This window comes from Salvelinus sp. IW2-2015, linkage group LG36 (genome assembly GCF_002910315.2).
Source record: "Salvelinus sp. IW2-2015 linkage group LG36, ASM291031v2, whole genome shotgun sequence".
Lineage (NCBI taxonomy): Eukaryota > Metazoa > Chordata > Actinopteri > Salmoniformes > Salmonidae > Salvelinus > Salvelinus sp. IW2-2015.
In genome coordinates, this window is record NC_036875.1 from 36,124,701 (window position 1) to 36,146,556 (window position 21,856).

At 43.2% G+C, this 21,856-nt stretch overlaps 1 protein-coding gene across 1 annotated transcript in view; it reads right to left on the reverse strand.

Moving 5' to 3' along the window:
• LOC111959410 (parathyroid hormone 2 receptor-like) overlaps nucleotides 1-20,296 on the reverse strand; it is a 99,269-nt gene extending 78,973 nt beyond the window's left edge. The window contains exons 1-5 of the mRNA XM_070437675.1: nucleotides 19,444-20,296; nucleotides 14,874-14,973; nucleotides 5,819-5,929; nucleotides 5,323-5,450; nucleotides 4,678-4,775 (exon numbers count right to left, since the gene is read on the reverse strand). Of these exons, the coding sequence (XP_070293776.1) occupies nucleotides 4,678-4,775; nucleotides 5,323-5,450; nucleotides 5,819-5,929; nucleotides 14,874-14,973; nucleotides 19,444-19,536 (530 nt within the window). The 5' untranslated portion in view covers nucleotides 19,537-20,296. The remainder of the gene's footprint in view (nucleotides 1-4,677; nucleotides 4,776-5,322; nucleotides 5,451-5,818; nucleotides 5,930-14,873; nucleotides 14,974-19,443) is intronic.
• Nucleotides 20,297-21,856: the final 1,560 nt, after the last annotated feature.

A 21,856-nucleotide genomic window follows, 5' to 3' on the forward strand; every position in this document is an offset into this window, starting at 1 on the left:
TCTGTCTAGAGGGGTGACAAACAGGACACTGGGGCTTGGCTTGGCTACAACTTGAAGGACGTTGAGATGTACTTTCCCACATGGCTTCCTCAGGGTGCATGCTAAGGCTTCCCAATCTAGTCCACAACAGTGAAGTGAGTTCACAGACCTCAAGATGACACTGGACTACCTCTTGAATCCTCATATAGAACTCTCAGAACACTACAAGCACAGCGTCCTCATGGAGCACCTGATACTGGATGAGGCCAAGCTGATAGCCCAAGCATGTCGACACTACCAGCAGCCCTACACTGCAGCTATGCAGGCTTTGCAGATACAATACGGACAACCACACCAACTGGCACAGAGGGAGTTCACTGCGATCCTCAACGCCCCTGATGTTAGTGGAGATTCCAAGGCCTTCCAGAGCTTCACCCTCAGAGTAGACCTCCTGGTTAGCCTGTTGAAATCCCTTGAAGGTCCCCAAGGCATGGAGCTGTTATGCACAGGCCACATAGACGAGTGCTGCTCCCGAGGCAGGCACTACAGGGAAAGCTTTGTGGAGCACCTACCTGCAACCTGACAGACCTGAAAAATATATTTTTCATCCATTTTAAATTATGGCTGTAACTCAACAAAATGTGGAAAACGTCATATAAGGTGGATAAAACAATACAAAGGAGGAAGTGTTGTTTATCAGAGAACATCATGCTCTATTGGTCAGATGAAGTGACACAGTGGTCAGACGGGCAGTGCAGGTCTTTTGCCAAATGGCAAAAGGCGGCGCTGGGCAGACGCGCAGCGCAGGCGGCGCTGGGCAGATGGGCAGCGCAGGCGGCGCTGGGCAGACAGCAGACTCTGGCCTCTGGAGACGCACAGGAGGCTTGGTGCGTGGTGCCGGAACTGGTGGTACCGGGCTGGAGACACGCACCASAGGGCGAGTGCRTGGAGGAGGAACAGGGCTCTGGAGACGCACAGGAAGCCTGGTGCGTGGTGTTGGCACTGGTGGTACTGGGCTGGGGCGAGGAGGTGGCACCGGATATACCGGACCGTGAAGGCGTACTGGAGCACTTGAGCACTGAGCTTGCCCAACCTTACCTGGTTGAATGCTCCCCGTAGCCAGGCCAGTGCCGCGAGGTGGAATAGCCCGCACTGGGCTGTGCTGGCGAACCGGGGACACCATGCGTAAGGCTGGTGCCATGTACACCGGCCCGAGGAGACGGACTGGAGACCAGATGCGTTGAGCCGGCTTCATSGCACCTGGCTCGATGCCCACTCTAGCCCGGCCGATACGTGGAGCTGGGATGTACCGCACCGGGCTAAGCACACGTACAGGAGACACCGTGCGCTCTTCCGCATACCACGGTGTCTGCCCGTACTCTCGCTCTCCACGGTAAGCCCGGGAAGTTGGCGCAGGTCTCCTACCTGACTTCGCCACACTCCCCTTTAGCCGCCCCCCAAKAAATTTTTGGGGCTGACTCTCAGGCTTCCAGCCTCGCTTCCGTGCTGCCTCCTCATACCACCGCCTCTCGGCTTTAGCTGCCTCCAGCTCTTCACGAGGGCGGCGATACTCTCCAGCTTGAACCCAGGGTCCCTTACCGTCCAGAATTTCCTCCCATGTCCAGAAGTCCTGAGTACGCTGCTGCTGCTGTCGCTGCTGCCCGTTACCACGCTGCTTGGTCCTTTTGTGGTTGGTGATTCTGTAACGGCTTTCTTCCTGGGATGAAGGAGAGGACCAAAACGCAGGGCGGCTAGTGTTCAACATGATTTAATAAAGATAATAACGTGAACACTACAAGCAACAAAACAATAAAATGTGAAAACCGAAAACAGTCCTATCTGGTGCAGAACACAAATACAGGAAACAATCACCCACAACCCAACAGTGCAAACAGGCTACCTTAATATGGTTCCCAATCAGAGACAATGACAAACACCTGCCTCTGAGAACCATATTAGGCCAAACAACAAACCCAACATAGAAACACAAAACATAGAATGCCCACCCAGCTCACGTCCTGACCAACTAAACACAGACTAAACCAAGGAAATAAGGTCAGGAACGTGACAGCATTGTTAGGAGCTAGTAACATAAGCATTTTGCTGCACCCACTATAGCATCTGCTAAACTATGTACGCGACCAATTTTTTTTAATAAAAAAAAAAAGTTTATTTAACCAGGTAGGCTAGTTGAGAACAAGTTCTCATTTGCAACTTGATTTGATTTAAGAGGAGAGAGAGAGTTGWCAACACCAGTACATCAGAGATGAATATTCTTCAACTGCACTTGACCAAAGTATCCTTGGGCTCCCGAGTGGTGCAGCGGTCTAAGGCACTGCATTTCAGTGCTTGAGGTGTCACTACAGACACCCTGGTTTGAATCCAGGCTGTATCACAACTGGCCGTGATTCGGAGTCCCATAGGGCGGTGCACAAGTGGCCCAGCGTCGTTTGGGTGGTGTAGACCGTCATTGTAAATAAGAACATGTTCTTAACTGACTTGCCTAGTTAAATACGTCAAATAAAATTMTTCTTACTACTCAGCCAAATGTAACATAAATCCTCTGATGCTCACTGCTTCCTCTCTGTTTGGGTTTGGAGTGGGAACAAGACCTACCCATAAGGAACACATTGAAGTGAATGTTGTGGTGGTTTCTGCTTGGAGTAGAAAACATCAACTTCTGGAGGAGTAAACATGGTCTTGTTTTGAAGCACAGGGTCGATGACTAATATTATTATCATTATATACTATTTCTCTTGAGTCTGTTCATCCAGAGAGTTTCATATTTATCTGATAACATCACAAAATGATACACACGCCTCGATGTGGCCAGAAGGCATGCGTTGTTATGATTGTGAACGGTCAGATAGATAGCAACAATGACAAGAAGCTGCCGTGTGGGGAATCGTAGGTGGCTCGTTTCAGCTCTTTGTATCTTGTTATTTATACCACGTCTTGTTTTTAGGTGTTTTGACTGATGTCATGTCTATGCTAATATGACAAAAATTAACTAGCTAGTTAACCAACAGCTGTAACAATATATTTGAGAGACAACAAGTGCTCATTGTGCGAATGTATTTATGCTTCAATAAACATTTGGAGGTGAAATATACAGTGCATTCGGAAAGAATTTAGACCCCTTGACTTTTCCCACATTTTGTTATATTACAGTCTTATTCTAAAATATATTAAATTGTTTTTTCCCCTCATCAATCTACAAACAATAACCCATAATGACAAATCATAAACAGGGTTTAGAATTTTAGAAAAAACAACTGAAATATCACATTTACATAAGTATTCAGACTCTTTACTTAGTACTTTGTTGAAGCACCTTTGGCAGCGTTTACAGCATCGAGTCTTCTTGGGTATGATACTACAAGCTTGGTACACCTGTATTTGAGGAGTTTCTCCCATTCTACTCTGCAGATCCTCTCAAGCTCTGTCAGGTTGGATGGGGAGCGTCACTGCTCAGCTATTTTTACGTCTCTCCAGAGATGTTAGATCGGGTTCAAGTCTGGGCTCTTGCTGGGCCACTCAAGGAYATTCAGAGACTTGTCCCAAAGCCACTCCTACGTTGTCTTGGCTGTGTGCTTAGGGTCGTTGTCCTGTTTGAGGTGAATCTTCGCTCCAGTCTGAGGTACTTAGCGCTCTGGAGCAAGTTTTCATCAAGGATCTCTCTGTACTTTGCTCCGTTCATCTTTCCCTTGATCCTGACTAGTCTCCCCAGTCCCTGCCGCTGAAAAACATCCCCACAGCATGATGCTGCCACCACCATGCCTCACCGTAGGGATGGTGCCAGGTTTCCTCTAGACGTGACTCTTGGCATTCAGGCCATAGAGTTCAATCGTGGTTTCATCAGACTTGTTTTTGTTGCTAAACAACCAACCCGTCATTTCTGCATCATTCAATATGCCYGATGAGACAATTTAATGACGGACTAAAGCTTATCCAGTACTGCTGCCAGGTCTTTCTATTTTGCTTATTGTTTGTTGGCCTTGAAACATACTCACTTTCTCAGAAACCCTATCGAAAAAGGCTTCTTGACTAAGCTTAAAATCTTTATTCTTTACTTTAATATCCCTCCTCTCAATGTTTGGAGTATTTGTTTTTTTTCCAACTCATTTGCTTTCATTTCAGATTACTCTGCATTTCCATGTTGCCAAATGTATTTTCACACTCTGCAGTGCACAGCCAGGAAACTGCTATTTCCACACTGGCTTTCCTAGTTCTCATTTGCCTGAGCCAAACTCCCATTAGGCCTATGTCTGTTTTAACTATTGATTATTACTGGAAGCCTCTCACACTCTTTCAGAAAGACATGCGCATGTACGCACGCAAGTATGCACACAGGCAGGCGCAAACACACACACACACACACGTTTGTTTTACTATACTTGTCGGGGCCCCAAAACTTATTCCCATTCAAAATCCTATTTTCCCTGACCCTTAACCCTTAACCTTGACCCTAACCCCAAACTCCTAACCTAAACCTTAATTCTAACCCTAATTGTGACCCTAACCCTAAAGCTTTCTTCCTTGTGGGGACCGGCGAAATGTCCCCACTTGTCCAAATGTTCCTTTTATTACTATCCTTGTGAGGACTTCTGGTCACCACAAGGATAGTAAAACCAAACCACACACACACACACACACACACACACACACACACACACACACACACACACACACACTCACCTAAAGTATCCGATGATGAAGATAGCCACTAGTAGAGAGCTGAAGGACACAGCGTAGCCTACGGTGTACATGACATACAGACGCTCAAAGAAGTCCTGCTGGGAGAAGGATAGAGGTACTGTAGGTACAGATGTAGGATCTTAATTGGATCACTCTTTTGTTGCTGAGAATTTTCTTGCACAGCAGGAAATGCTAACTTGTAGTGTATTTGACTTTTATAAAGGCTTCTAAAGTTTGTAATTTCCACTTGTAATTTCCACTTTTCCACAGACTTGATTTGCCCTAATAGAAAATGTCCATTAATTATAATACATATAATAATTCACATTTCCTGTTGTTGCAGGATTAATTTCCTGGTGTAGCAAACTGGCTCAAATTAAGAYCCTACATCTGTATTACTGTAAAGCTTCCCTAACAGATGTTACTAGCTGAAACAGCCATGTAATTGACCCAGTTGCTCAGTGGGAGTGAGAATGACAACATCAGGGTTGATCCACATATGCTAAATATATCATATACTGTATGGATAACTGGCTTTGGATAAAACCATCTGCTAAAAGACAATACAATATATACAGTGGCATTGTAGGGTTTCCTGCATATGTGGGGATAAGGCAGCTGCASTAGCTACAGAACAGTACTCACTTTCACCCTCTCGTTGCTTGGCTTCAAGAACCCAGGGCCCAGACACTCTGAGTAGTTAGGCCACGTCCTGTTCAGGCTCTCCACAAACACCCACGACCCATTGATGTCACACTTCCTGTAGGCATGACCTGYAATATATATCAACAAATCAACATACTGTATCTCGGTAGCTTACTTGGTTTCACTTGGCACCTCAAGTGAGGCAGTACATAATTCACATTTCTAAAGTCACTATAAATCCACTAAAAATGCACTATATCAATCATACAGTGGTAAATGGGAACCCATTCTCCCATGCAGACAGAGTTGTTTGTCATAATACTTTATCTGTGTACTTGGATTAGACAATACATCATTCAAGTATTAATATAAACTAGCTATGTATCAACCATACACAGGTAAAGGGGAACAACACAGAGATGTTGTGTTCAAATTATATTTCTATGGGGAACCTGGAACCTGTTCTGCCATGCATACAGAGTGGGGTGTCACCTACCTTTGTGGTTGAAGTCGAAGATGTAGCTGGGGCAGGGGACCTTGGTGACAGCTGCTGGGTAACCCTGAGGCCAGCAGATAAGGCCATCCCAACCAGGAGGGCAGAGGTCATCTAGAGGAGAGGCAGAACACTCTTTTCAACTACAGTGTGTGACCGGTGCAGGACCTCAGAGATACAGTAGGAACACGTTGGGAATCGAGGTTGTTCGAATATTGAAATGTTCCTAACTTTGAGGTTCTACTATATTGACACTTGAAGACAGCATTGTACACTTTGGATAATTGTATAGCTTGATCATATGAGTTATATTGATTTTATACAACGGGTGGGTCTAATCCTAGATGCTGATTGATTAATACTGCATTCCAGACGGTGTCTATTCCACAAGTTACCACCGGCTAAAGCTATGACGTTAAAATACCTATTTACTCTGTTTCATCTCACTGAAACAGTGAGTTCATCCACTGTCTCATCAGCCTATCCAGGCATCCAGCATTATCCAGCATTATCACGTGAATATCCCAATTAATGAAGTCAGTGGGATGTTAGGTTACAGAACATCCAGAGCATGTACAGTTTATTCCCAGTACACTATGTCTTCTTCACCTTGACCTTACATTAGCAGAAGTGACGTGCATGCCTTTAAGAGAACCTAGTGCTCCTCTATGAATTTCCCTTACATCCCACCAGCMGACAGGCATTGATACATAGGTGAAGGTGAGACTCATCTTAGATTCAAACCGGGATAGCATATGTCTACATTCATTACCTCACAGGTTCATCAATCATTAATGAAACAAAATTTAGTATGACCTTCGGCTGAGTGAATGTAAAAAAAGCCAGAGGAAGGGAGGGGAGTGTAGGAGAGAGGAGGAGAAATATGTAATAAAACATTGTAAATTTGGAGAGTTTGAGTTCAGAGATATGTCCTCTMCTGTCACTGATTTCTTAACTGTTAAATTGCCTGATCCACTGGCCCCTGAAAACATAGGAACAGATTCAAAGAAACGTGTCTTGGTTTCCTGAGAGTTAAAAAAAAAATCTGTTGTTTTAAATATGCCACTACSAATAACTTTTCATATTGAATGAAAGGAATTATGAATATAACATTGTAACATTATCTTAATTCTAGCAGCTGTCAACTGTTGTCAACTGAGTCTATTTGTTCTGTTCTGTCATCAGCAGAGAATCCATGGAAGTGTGTCAAAGTGAGTCAAACCAATCCAAAATGTCCTTCCGGGCAGCCAGACAAAGGTGTGCCAACTACAGTTTTGGGTTGCCAGGTCAACCCATTAGAGGCTGCCAGGGAAACTATTCAGAGAGTTTCACCTTGTTGTTCCCCGGAAGCAACATTCTGTAGCTTTAATCTCGCACAAATTTACACTGAGGAAAGCTACAGAAATGAGTGCTGATGAATCAACAAGGCAATAAGACCAAGATGATGCAGGAATTGGGATGGGCTAAGGCTGAGGGTCAGTGGGTTTCATCTAGGAAGTATGCCTCCCCTCAAGCATGATTAAGACCGTAGTGCGAGGATTCTCTGTCATCTGTATGATTCGAATTGCATTCACTACGTTGTCATCACTCTAATTTGCGTGTGCAGACTGATTTATTATGTCCTTTACTTGTATTCTAATTCTGGAACATAATCAAATAAAATGGTATTTGTCACATGCGCCGAATACAACCTTACTGTGAAATGCTTACTTACAAGCCCTTAACCAACAACTCAGTTTTAAGAAAAATAACCATTGAGAAAATATTTACAAAATATACTCATGTAAMAAGAAAGTAACACAACAAAATAACAATAATGAGGCTATATACAGGGKGTACCSGTACCGTGTCAATGTGCGGGGGTACAGGTTAGTTGAGGTAATTGAAGAAATATGTACATGYAGATATGGGTACGGTGACTATGCATAGATAATAGACAGCGCGTAGCAGCAGTGTAAAAACAAATGGAGCAGGGGKTGTTAATGTAAATAGTCCGGGTGGTCATTTGATTAATTGTTCAGCAGTCTTATGGCTTGGAGGTAGAAGCTGTTAAGGAGCRCTTTGGACCTAGACTTGTCACTCTAGTACCGCTTGTCGTGTGGTAGCAGAGAGAACAGTCTATGACACGGGTGGCTTGAGTCTTTAACACATTTTAGGGCCTTCCTCTGACACTTCCTGGTATAGAGGTCCTGGATRGCAGGAAGCTTGGCCTCAGTGATGTACTGGGCCATAYGCACGACTCTCTGTAGCGCCTTGTGGTTGGATGCTGAGAAGTTGCCACACCAGGCGGTGATGCAACCAGTCAGGATGCTCTCGATGGTGCAGCTGTAAAACACTATCTACCAAGAGAGTTCTCATCTATATTATTTGTAGCCATCTATTTACCACCACAAACAGATTCTGGAACCAAGACCACACTCAACAAGCTGTATAAGGCCATAAGCAAACAATAAAATGCTCATCCAGAAGCGACGCTCCTAGTGGCCGGGGAATTTTAATGCAAGCAAACTTAAATCCATTTTACCTCATTTCTACCAGCTTTTCACATGTGCAACCAGAGGAAAAGAAACTCTAGACCACCTTACTCCACACACAGAGATGCATACAAAGCTCTCCCTCGCCCTGCATTTGGCAAATCTGACCATAATTCTCTCCGCATGATCCCTGCTTACAAGCAAAAACTAAAGCAGGAAGTACCAGTGACTAGCTCAATACGGAAGTGGTCAGATGCTATGCTACAGGACTGTTTTGGTAGCACAGACTGGAATATGTTCTGGGATTCATCCAATGGCATTGAGGAGTATTTCACCTCAGTCACCGGCTTCATCAATAAATGCATCACCGACGTCGTCCCCACAGTGACCATACGTACATATCCCAACCAGAAGCCCTGGATTACAGGCAACATCTGCATTGAGCTAAAGGCAAGAGCTGCCTCTTTCAAGGAACGGGACACTAATACGAACGCTTATAAGAAATCCCGCTATGCCCTCAGACGAACCATCAAACAGGAAAGGTGTCAATACAGGATTAAGATTGAATCCTGCTACACCGGCTCCGACACTCGTCRGATGTGGCAGGGCTTGAAAACTATTACGGACTACAAAGGGAAACCCAGCCGCGAGCTGCCCAGTGACGCGAGCCTACCAGAAGAGCTAAATGCCTTTTATGMTCGCTTCGATGCAAGCAACACTGAAGCATGCATGACAGCACCAGCTGTTCCGGACGACTCTGTGATCACACTCTCCGTAGCCGATGTGAGSAAGACCTTTAAACAGGTCAACATAATAAAATAAAAAAATGTATTTAACCAAGGAAGAGAAGGTAACCTGCCTAAATGATTACAACCCCGTAGCACTCACATCGGTAGCCATGAATTGCTTTGAATGGCTCACATCAACACCATCATCCCAGAAACCCTAGACCCATACTGCCCCAAAAGATCCATAGACGAGGCAATCTCAATCGCACCCCACACTGCGCTTCCCCACCTCGACAATAGGAACACCTATGACTACGTSTCCAAACACGACTCCAACACCATCATTAAGTTTGCTGACGACACCACAGTGGTAGGCCTGATCACTGACAACGATGAGACAGCCTATAGGGAGAAGGTAAGAGACCTGGCAGTGTGGTGCCAGGACAACAACCTCTCCCTCAATGTGAGCAAGACAAAAGAGCTGATCGTGGACTACAGGAAAAGGCGGGCCGAATAGGCCCCCATTAACATCGRCGGGGCTGTAGTGGAGTGGGTCAAGAGTTCCAAGTTCCTTGGTGTCCACATCACCAACGAACTATCATGGTCCAAACACCAAGACAGTCGTGAAGAAGGCATGACAACACCTTTTCCCCCTCAGGAGACTGAAAAGATTTGGCATGAGTCCCCAGATCCTCAAAAAGTTCTACAGCTGCACCATCGAGAGCATTCTGACCGGTTGCATTATTGCCTGGTATGGCGACTGGTCGGCATCTGACCTTAAGGCGCTACAGATCGTARTGCTTACGGCCCAGTACATCACTGGGGCCAAGCTTCCTGCCATCTAGGACCTATATACCAGGCGGTGTTTGAGGAAGGCCCAAAAAATTGTCAAAGACTCCAGTCACCCAAATCATAGACTGTTCTCTCTGCCAAGTCTGGTACCAAAATGCTCCTTAACAGCTGCTACCCCCAAGCCATAAGACTGCTGAACAATTAATAAAATGACCACCCGGACTATTTACATTGACACCCCTCCAATTGTTTTAACATTGCTGCTACGCACTGTCTATTATCTATGCACAGTAATTTTACCCAGACCTACAGTTGAAGTCGGAAATGTACATACACTTAGGTTGGAGTCAATAAAACTTGTTTTTCAACCAGTCCACAAATTTCTTGTTAACAAACTATAGTTTTGGCAAGTCGGTTAGGACATATACTTTGTGCATGACACAAGTAATTTTTCCAACAATTGTTTTCAGACAGATTATTTCACTTATAATTCAGTGTATCACAATTCCAGTGGGTCCGAAGTTTACATACACTGTGCCTTTAAACAGCTTGGAAAATTACAGAAAATGATTGTCACGCCCTGACCTTAGAGATCCTTTTTATGTCTCTATTTTGGTTTGGTCAGGGCGTGAGTTGTGGGGTGGGCATTCTATGTTTTGTGTTCTAGGTTTCTATTTCTGTGTGTTTGCCCGGGTGTGGTTCTCAATCAGAGCAGCTGTCTATCGTTGTCTCTGATTGAGAACCATACTTAGGTAGCCTTTTCCCACCTGTGTTTTGTGGGTAGTTGTTTTCTGTTTTGTGTTGCTGCACCAGACAGACTGTTTCGTTTCATTCGTTCTCTTTGTTCTTTTGTTTAGTGTCTGTTTGAATAAATTAACATGAACACGCTTTGGTCCGATGATTCCTCATCTTCAGACGACGAACGTTACAATGATGTCATGGCTTTAGAAGCTTCTGATAGGCTAATTGACATCATTTGAGTCAATTGGAGGTGTACCTGTGGAGTATTTCAAGGCCTAACTTCACACTCAGTGCCTCTGCTTGACAACATGGGAAAATCAAAAGAAATCAGCCAAGACCTCAGAAAAAATGGTAGACCTCCACAAGTCTGGTTCATCCTTGGAGCAATTTCCAAACGCCTGAAGGTACCACGTTCATCTGTACAAACAATAGTATGCAAGTATAAACACATGGGACCATGCAGCCGTCGTTCCGCTCAGGAAAAAGACGCGTTCTGTCCCTAGAGATGAATGTACTTTGGTGCGAGAAGTGCAAATCAATCCCAGAACAACAGCAAAGGACCTTGTGAAGATGCTGGAGGAAACAAGTACAAAAGTATCTGTATCCACAGTAAAACGAGTCCCTATATCGACATAACCTGAAAGTCCGCTCAGCAAGGAAGAAGCCACTGCTCCAAAACCGCCATTAAAAAGCCAGACCACGGTTTGCAACTGCACATGGGGATAAAGATCGTACTTTTTGGGGAAAGTCCTCTGGTCTGATGAAACAAAAATAGAACTGTTTGACCATAATGGCCATTCTTATGTTTGGAGGAAAAGAGGGAGGCTTGCAAGCTGAAGAACACCATCCCAACCGTGAAGCACGGGGCTGCAGCATATGTTGTGGGGTGCTTTGCTGCAGGAGGGACTGGTGCACTTCACAAAATAGATGGCATCATGAGGCAGGAAAATTATGTGGATATATTGAAGCAACATCTCAAGACAGGAATCAGTCAGGAAGTTAAAGCTTGGTCGCAAATGGGTCTTCCAAATGGACAATGACTCCAAGCATACTTCCAAAGTTTGGCAAAATTGCTTAAGGACAACAAAGTCAAGGTATTGGAGTGGCCATCACAAAGCCCGACCTAAATCCCATAGAAAATGTGTGGGCAGAACTAAAAAGCGTGTCGAGCAAGGAGGTCTACAAACCTGATTCAGTTACACCAGCTCTGTCAGGAGGAATGGGTCAAAATTCACCCAATTTATTGTGGGAAGCTTGTGGAAAGCTACCTGAAACGTTTGACCAGATTAACAATTTAAGGCAATGTTACCAAATACTAATTGAGTGTATGTAAACTTCTGACCCTCTGGGAATGTGATAATGAAATAAAAGCTAAAAGAAATCACTCTCTCTACTATTATTCTGACATTTCACATTCTTAAAATAAAGTGGTGATCCTAACTGACCTAAGACAGGAATTTTTACTGGGATTAAATGTCAGGAATTGTGAAAAACTGAGTTTAAATGTATTTTGCTACGGTGTATGTAAACTTCCGACTTCAACTGTACATGTACAAATTACCTCGACTAACCTTTACCACGCCACATTGACTCTGTACCGTTACCCCCTGTATATAGCCTCCACACTGACTCTGTACCGTTACCCCCTGTATATAGCCTCCACATTGACTCTGTACCGTTACCCCCTGTATATAGCCTCCACACTGACTCTGTACCGTTACCCCCTGTATATAGCCTCCACACTGACTCTGTACCGGTACCCCTGTATATACCTCCACATTGACTCGGTACGGTACCCCTGTATATCCTCCACATTGACTCTGTACCGGTACCTCCTATATAGCTCTCACACTGACTCGTAACGGTACCCTGTAATATAGCTCCACACTGACTCGGTACGGTACCCCTGTATATAGTCTCCACACTGACTCTGTACCGGTACCTCCTGTATAGAGTCTCCACACTGACTCGGTACCGGTACCCCTGTAATAGCCTCCACACTTGACTCGTACCGTACCCCTGTATATAGCTCTCCACATTGACTCTGTACGCGTACCTCCTGTATAAGCCTCCACACTGAACTCTAACCGCGTACCGGTACCCCCTGTTATAGTAGCCTTCCACACTAGGACTCCGGTACGTACCCCACTGTATAAGCTCCACATGACTCCTGTACCGTACCCCCTGTATATAGCCTCCATATTGACTCTGTACCGGTACCTCCTGTCTATATAGCCTTCCACACTGACTCCTGTACCGCGTACCCCCCTGTATATAAGCTCTCACACTGACTCGGTACCGGTTACCCCCTGTATATAGCCCCACACTGACTCGTACCGGACCCCCTGTATATACCTCCACACTGACTCGAGTACGGTACCCCTGTATATACCTCCACATGTGACTCGTACCGTTACACCCCATGATATTAGCCTCCACACTAGACTCATGTATCGGTACAACCCCGTATATTGCCTCCACACTGACTCCGTACCGTACCCATGTAATATCAGCTCTCACATGACTCGTACGCTACCCCCTGTATATAGCCCTCCAACTTACTCTGACCGGTACCCCCTGTATATAGCCATCCACACTGACTCTGTACCGGTACCCCCTGTATATAGCCTCCACACTTGACTCTTACGTACCCCCTGTATATAGCCTCCACACTGACTGCGGTACCGGTACCCCCTGCTGTATAATAAAGCTCCACACTGACCTCGTACTCGGTACCCCCTGTATATAAGCCTCCACATATGACTCCTGTACCGTTACCCCCTGTATATAGCCTCCACACTGACTCGTACCGGTACCCACTGTATATAGCCTCCACACTGACTCGTACCCGGCTTACCCCCTGTATATAGCCTCCACATTGACTATCGGTACCAGGTACACCCCTGTATATAGCTCCACGACTACTCGTCTACCGGTACCCCCTGTATTATAGCCTCCACACTGACTCGGTACCGGTACCCCCTGTATTAGCCTCCACATTGACTCTGTACCGTACCCCCTGTATATAGCCTCCACACTGACATCGGTAACCGTACCCCCTGTATATAGCCTCCACATTGACTCGGTACCGGTACCCCCTGTATATAGCCTCCACATTGACTCGGTACCGGTACCCCCTGATATATAGCCTCCACATCTGACTCTGTACCGGTACCCCCTGTATATGTCCCACACTGACTCGGTACCGGTACCCCCTGTAATATAGCCTCCACATTGACTCGGTACCGGTACCCCCTGTATATAGCCTCACTTGACGGCGGTACCGGTTAACCCCCTGTATATAGCCTCCACATTGACTCGTACCGGTACCCCTGTATATAGCCTCCCAGACCGGTACCGGTAACCCGTATATTAGCCTCGTTATTGTTATTTATTTGTGTTACTTATATTATTTTTTACTTTAGTTTATTTAGAAAATGTTTTCAAACTCTTTCTTGAACTGCATTGTTGGCGTAAGGCTTGTAAGTAAGCATTTCACAAGGCCGGTAAGGTCTATACCTGTTTTATTCGGACGCATGTGACAAATAACATTTGATTTGATTGAGCTATAAAACAGCATTTTTTCCCCTGCCAATTGGCAAAAAGTGTAGAATTGCAAGAAATTTTGCTCTTGAAGCTAAAGCAACATTCTTTTCATAGCCTATGACAAAATGTGTAGAATTAGAATGAATAAACTTGCAACATTTTCTCTAAGCCTTACATAGACAAAATGTGTAGAGTAGAATGATAAAACTGCAACATTTTCTCTTAGCCTCATGACAAAATGTGTAGAGTAGAATGATAAAACTGCAACATTTTCTCTCTGCGCCGTAGCAACATGTGTTGAAATGCAGGAAGTGATCTGAGTCCCCCACACCTTCAGGAAAGTTTATCACACTTGTACGGCTACTTACAGAGGTCTACCTAGCTATATCTTAGGCAGTACCACAGAGTCAAATCAAATCAAATGTTATTAGTCACATGCGCCGAATACAACAGGTGAAATGCTTACTGACGAGCCCCAACCGACAGTGCAGTTTCAAAAAATATGGATAAGAATAAGAGATAAAAGTAACAAGTATCATGACATGTCTGAGGTGCCAGTCTTTATGTTGTCATTACCTGTAGGTTTGTGGATGCAGAGATTCTGGCTACACTGGAGTATGAAGTATCTTTTTATTTAATTTTAACATTTTAGTAATCTAGCAGACACTCTTATTACTTACTTCACACTTACTTACTGTATGTTTGCCTATACAGTAGTGGAAGCAATACAGTGTCACAGACATGGGGCATGTTAGGGCATGTTTGATGTTGTATTACCGGCTGGGTTGCGGGTGGAGAGGTTCTGGTGGCACTGGAGTTTAATGTCATAAAGAATGTACATCTGCTCCTCTGCTGTCAGGCTCTCCTCAGATCCACCCTGCAGGCGACAAGCAGTGGGAGTTTAACAGTTTATAGAGGAATTTTAGCAAAACAACAACTTTGAGGCTTGGTAGAGGTCACTTGTGTCAAAACTCAACCTAATTGTTGCATCACAGCACTCCTAGCTTGGGTGGGGAAAGGTTGAATTTAGCCACTGAAATGGAGTCGCTCTTTAAACAGGTCAATACATTACAGGCTATGCTAGAGTTCAGCAGTGATAACTTTTATCTGCTATGATCTGATTACCATCTTATTTCACACAGAGACTTGAAGATTTGTCACAGATTTTTTCTAACCTGATTTACAAGTAATGAAAGACATATCACAATGTAAAGAGATAACAAATGCTACACATTAAAAATAAAAATTTTTATGCAAGCTTCATGAAGAATAATGCACCCACATCACACCTGAGGAACTGTGAATAATGCACCCACATCACACCTGAGGAACTGTGAATAATGCACCCACATCACGCCTGAGGAACTGTGAATAATGCACCCACATCACGCCTGAGGAACTGTGAATAATGCACCCACATCACGCCTGAGGAACTGTGAATAATGCACCCACATCACACCTGAGGAACTGTGAATAATGCACCCACATCACACCTGAGGAACTGTGAATAATGCACCCACATCACACCTGAGGAACTGTGAATAATGCACACACATCACCACCTGAGGAACTGTGAATAATGCACCCACATCACAACTGAGGAACTGTGAATAATGCACCCACATCACACCTGAGGAACTGTGAATAATGCACCCACATCACGCCTGAGGAACTGTGAATAATGCATATCGTTGTAGTCTGATGAAAACCTCATAGCAAGCATTTTTTAAACTAAAAACAGTAACAGTAAGTCTCCTAAGTGTACTCTGAACATTTCATGACTCTAGGACCAAGAAAATGTATTCAAAAATGTTTCATGTTCATTCATGGGAAAATATGGTCATTTTTTTCAATTTCCTGAAAATGTTCAGTTTTGGACATCAGACAGTGACGATATGCATTATTTCTATCATAGTTGCCGCAGAATTTCAGCACTTCCAAAGTAAATTACCAGACTGCAGGCCAGAAGAGCAAGCAATTATTTTCAGATGGTTCGCTCACTCTTCAAATAGTCTTCTTCATGGACTATAGAGTGTTATTGTAGATCTTAGCTCTGATTAACAAATAAGTAAGTAGTGCACATTGAACTACCTAATGAGGATTCCACAGAAGAGTTTAATGATGTTGTTGTTTGTGCGTTTCTTTCCCCCTTATCTTCCTGTTGATAATAAACATGCTGTGTATTATGGTTAAGAAGTTGAGACCAGAGAACTAGGAGGAGGAGGAGGAAGAGGAGGAGAATGTAATGTTCTTCAGTTGAATTAATGCTTCCCTTTCAAATCCCACTGAAAATACTAAACATTGTTAAGGATATTTACTTTTTTTTATTATTAGCTCGGTCTGTTGTTATATTTGTCCCTTACGGAAAAACAAACCTCTTCTAAGTCTGTCTATGTGTAAGCCCTGTTGCAATCCTGAAGTAGCCTAAAGTACAGGAAGGAGTTGAAAGAGTTTACATTTTAGTTCCTGGTTGTATATCTTTTCAAAGTAAGATTATGAATGTGCTTCACGTTGCCATGTGAATCACTATTTAGATGGTGCATGTCCTTGCACAGAACAACATTTTTCAATATTACATGGTCCACATGCATAACTCATGTACTGTATTCCTTTGAATTGCAAACCTATTCATGAAAAATGTAACTGATATTTGTCCATCAATGCCTGGAGCTGAATGGGGGTGGGGAAGCATGGGGGAGCATGGGGACCAAGAACCTCCATTGATGAGCAGATTAAATGGAATGATTTTAGTATTACTTTGTCTTGCCCGTTCCCGCTCTGGCACCCATACACAATCTCAATTTGATCAAGGTTTAAAAATCCTTCTTTAACCTGTTTCCTGGATTTAACCATTCACCTGGTTGTAACGATTCTCGTTGGTGGAAGGAGAAGAGGACCAAAATGCAGCGTGGTTAGTGTTTGTCATATTTAATTAAAACTGAACACTACACAAAACAACAACGAGGAAAAAACGAAAATGAAACAGTTCTGCGAGGTGAACATACACTAAACAGAAAACAATCACCCACAACACACAATGGAAAACAGGCTACCTAAATACGTCTCCCAATCAGAGACAAAGATAGACAATTGCCTCTGATTGGGAACCACACCAGGCCAAACACATAGAAAACCAATAACCTAGAAAAAAGAACATAGACTGCCCACCCTAGTCACACCCTGGCCTAACCAAAATAGAGAATAAAAAACCCTCTCTATAGCCAGGGCGTCACACTGGTCATGTTATGAATATTTGTTCTTTTGATGTGTAGAGGGGGCATMAAAGTTACTCTTGAAGTACTTGGTTATCCATATTTGCAGAATTTAGAAGGAGAACAATCTCTCTAATTTGTCTATCAATACAAATGTGTCCCAGTGTCTCAGTGTCTCAACCCTTTAAGCCCARTGTTAAGTTTTTGCAACACTTACAAAACTATCTCTAGCTCTGGCTCAAAATGTTTCTTTCTCAATTTCTTTTTTTCTACTTGGTTTATTTCAAGTCATGTACTTGCATGAATGACTTACACCATATGCCTGTGTTTGGGACCAGCGTGGTCTTTGATATGTGGACAGGTCTCTAATGTTTTAGAAGCTTCCTACTGACGCCACAATAATAATACTGACACAGAACAAATACTACTAACAGATACATCTAGAGATGAACTATGTAGTGTTTGGCATGATTTTTGAGTTTAGGACATGTACAGGATGCAGTTTAGGAAATGTTGCATTTTTACAACATTGAGTCTCACAGGATTAAAATGATGAATTCAGTCCATTTGTCATCTCATTTATACAATACGAAATCTGTCATCAGTGGATGCGGGCTAAGAACAACATTTTCTAGGTCTCAGGGAAGGGGAAAATGTTAGTCACGGCATGTCAGTGATTTAGATCTGCTGCACATGCAGGTACTGTAAGCTGGGTAAAAACATCCCCCCTGAGAACCCAATACTGAAGGGAGTAGCACATAGCGTGGTACGAGATCTTCAGTTTCTTGGCAATTTCTCGCATGGAATAGCTTTCATTTCTCAGAACAAGAATAGACTGACGAGTTTCAGAAGAAAGTTCTTTCTTTCTGGCCATTTTGAGCCTGTTATCACCCACAAATGCTGATGCTCCAGATACTCAACTAGTCTAGAGAAGGCCAGTTTTATTGCTTCTTTAATCAGCACAAAAATGTTCAGCTGTGCTAACATAATTGCAAAAGGGTTTTCTAATGATCAATTAGCCTTTTAAAATGATAAACTTGGATTAGCTAACACAATGTGCCATTGGAACATAGGAGTGATGGTTGCTGATAATTTGCCTCTGTACGCCTATGTAGACATTCCATAAAAAATCTGCCATTTCCAGCTACAATAGTCATTTTCAACATTAACAATGTCTGCACTGTATTTCTGATCAAATTGATGTTAATTTAATGGACAAAAAAGTAGATTTTCTTTMAAAAACAAGGACATTTCTAAGTGACCCCAAACTTTTGAACGGTAGTGTATATATATATGTTTATTTACAGTTTAAAGGTGTGGTTTAGGAGGTCAGAATACTTSCATTGACGAACATTCCTTTAATAGCAAAGAAGTAAGATAGGAGGTTAACTCTACAAATTCAGCCAGAAGGACAACCAAATATTACTACAATTAAATATAGAAAACCTACAAAATAGTTTAACCTTTTAAAAATATATGTTTTTGATTGCAAAATACAAAATAAGTATTGGTCGTGTTGATCAATTTGGACATTTCAGGCACAATAAAACTTGATTTCAGATTTATATACCAACAGACAATATTTTCCATCATATGTAAATGCTTTTCATCCATTTTGATGTGATTTTAATAGAATTTCACAGTTTTCTTACCACACATTATTCCTACAGGACCATTGAAGCCCAATGTGGCATTTTTGCAATGTTTCCAGAATTGTCATATTCAGAGTCCTATAATAAGTATTTCTGAAGGGTAATTCATTCCCCCCTTCATTTGGATCTATGCTTGGGTCTCACAGGGTTAAATAATCGATTCATTATGAAAGTYTAAATATGATTTCCCACAGCTGATTTTATTTTTTACTCAATGTTCAACTTTGGCAATTTATACTATTTTAAACATAATGCACTCATCAAAACAAAATCTAAACAACAAAGCTACAAATGGCTATATTGTTCCACTAATACATTACTAGTAAAGGCCCAGTGTAATACTTTTGTGATACATTTTTTTTTAAATAAAGTTTCTGGGGATAGTGCAGAACCCTCAGCACCCCTACTTCCTGCTGCTAAAACAAAATGTTATGTCATATTTCCAACACAGCTGAACAATTTGGCCTAAGCTTTGTTTCTTACCTGTGCGTCAACAAAAGTCCACCACAGGAGGAATGAGACCAAGTTSCACAAGATCCACTTCACCATACCTCCAAACATGGCAGTTTTTCTCATAGCTGTTGGTAAAAAAAGCGTTGGCTATCTGGTGTTTGAAACTCAATATTAGTACTTAGGTTAAAAATGATTTGCCATTCCGACTTGCATGGTCGTCATCAGGTTCACCATCCCGTATTAATAAACATGTTAAATATCAGACTTGTTTCGATTATTTTTTTWAAGTTAAAAGGTTCATAAAATATCAATTTCCCGCGCAGGTGACACAAGCGCAAAAACTAGGAAAAGGTCCAGAGAGCGCCTGCAAACACATGAAAAAGTATTCCTTATCCATAACACACATTTCTTCTTCCATACAGTAGGCTACATAGCATATACACCCTGCCACGACGTCTCAGAACAAGTTTATACACCCATTCCAGTTGCTGTGTCTGTATCCGAATGTCTACACTTTTAGAGAGAAGGGCGCGAATTCCCGGTCCTCGCCAAGCTCGGTGAAGACTTGAAAAGGTACGTGCTGTTGATACAACTAAACTATAGAGCGCGGGGATCTTTTGGTGGTTCGGGAAAATACCAGTTTCTCTTCTTTCATTTCCACAGTCAGCCCTTGTCCGTTCAGTGCACACAGTTATTTCAGCATTCAAATTATTGAACAGGAAACCAACAGCGCTACACAGCCTGACACGAAACTCCACCTAATACATTAATCACTCTCCAGGTTTGACTGCACAGAAGTTGAGATTTTGTCACTCTTTTATAATTTATCATAAGTAGAAACACACTTTATAGCAAGTCTTGACTAAGGAAATAGTTCAGAAACTTTTCTTTTCAAGGACCGTTTGCGTTGCGTGCTTTTCTTCTCTGTCCTCGTTTTGTACTGCTGAAGAGGGTGAGGAGCTATCCATGGTGCTGAAACTTCGTTGGAAGGACAGACACGACATTTGGACGATGGTGCCCTAGAAATACAGAAAAAAATATCATTCTTCAACCGAGTGGGGGAAACACGTCCGATGTCATACCAAGATGACCTCTCTCTTTCTCCTCCCCCCCCTCTCTCTCTCCCCCACTCTCTCTCCCCCACTATCTCTTTCCCTATCTCGCTCTCTCTCTCTATCTTTCTCTACACACCTCTCTCTCTCCCCCACTCTCTCTCACCCCAACTCTCTCTCTCTCCCCCCTCTTTCTCTCCCCCTCCCTCCCCTCTCTTTCGCTCACTCTCTCTCTTACCCCCACCTCTCTCTCTCTCTCCCCCCCTCCCCCTCTCAATTAAATAAAATTCAAAGGGGTAAACATGTGCTAACATTGCCAGAACAAAAACATTCCTCTCCCTCCCCATCTAGCTCCTCACTGCAGGCATGTACAACAGGTGGTAATTAGTGCAAGCAGACTCTGAGCAGAAGCTACTCAATCGTTGAACTGTGTGTGTGCACACTTGTGTGTGAGCTTCTGTGTGTGGTGTGTGTGCATGTGTGCAGGTGAGTGCTTCCATACATGCATGTGTATGTGTGCGCATCATACTAAACCATCCTTTTCCTGGTAGATTTTGGACATTTGAAAAGGTTCAGAGAACGTAAATATAGAGAACGTAAATATTTCCGATTCCTCGGCACTCAACAAAACATTTTATAAAAAAGATTGACCAGCACTGGGCGCAAAACTCAGGATTCTTGGATCCAAAGCGCGTTGCTCAGACTACTGTGCCACCACAGTTCACAATGCTCTAGCAAGCTGTGAGAATACTTGATGATGCTTGATGGTATGAGGTCGGTTGGTTTTCAAAGCCTCCACCAAACCATAGCCCTAACCTTAACCACTGGGAATGGATGCCTAAACTCTTTTAACCTTTGAGTTGTTAATGCGAATGAATGTGTCAGAAAATAGACGTCATTCATAATATGTCTAATTCCTAAGGGGAAACTATGAGATCTTGTTGTCATGGCGCCCTCCTAGCATCCAATTATCAATTCTAATTCAAATATAACACTTGGCACCACTACTTGTTTCTTCAGAAACATAATGTGCAGAGCAGGAAGTCGGGAACCTATTCATGACCTGGGTTGGAGGCAGGATAAGAAGAGGAAAGTGAAACATCAATAATCGCACAGGAAAACACACAGTCTGTGTTACTGCTGTCTCCAAAGGGCGTGTGAGAGGGGGTTCTCTTTTGATTCTGTTCCATCTTCCATCTGATGGTAAAAGAACAGAATAAACTTGTCCTGAACTCCACAGATGTTGTCTGTAACACATTTATCATCAGCACAGTGTGAGTGTGAATGCACAAGCATCAGTCACCCTAGCATCAGTCACCCTAAAGCATCAGTCACCCTAAAGCATCAGTCACCCTAAAGCATCAGTCACCCAAAAGCATCAGTCACCCTAA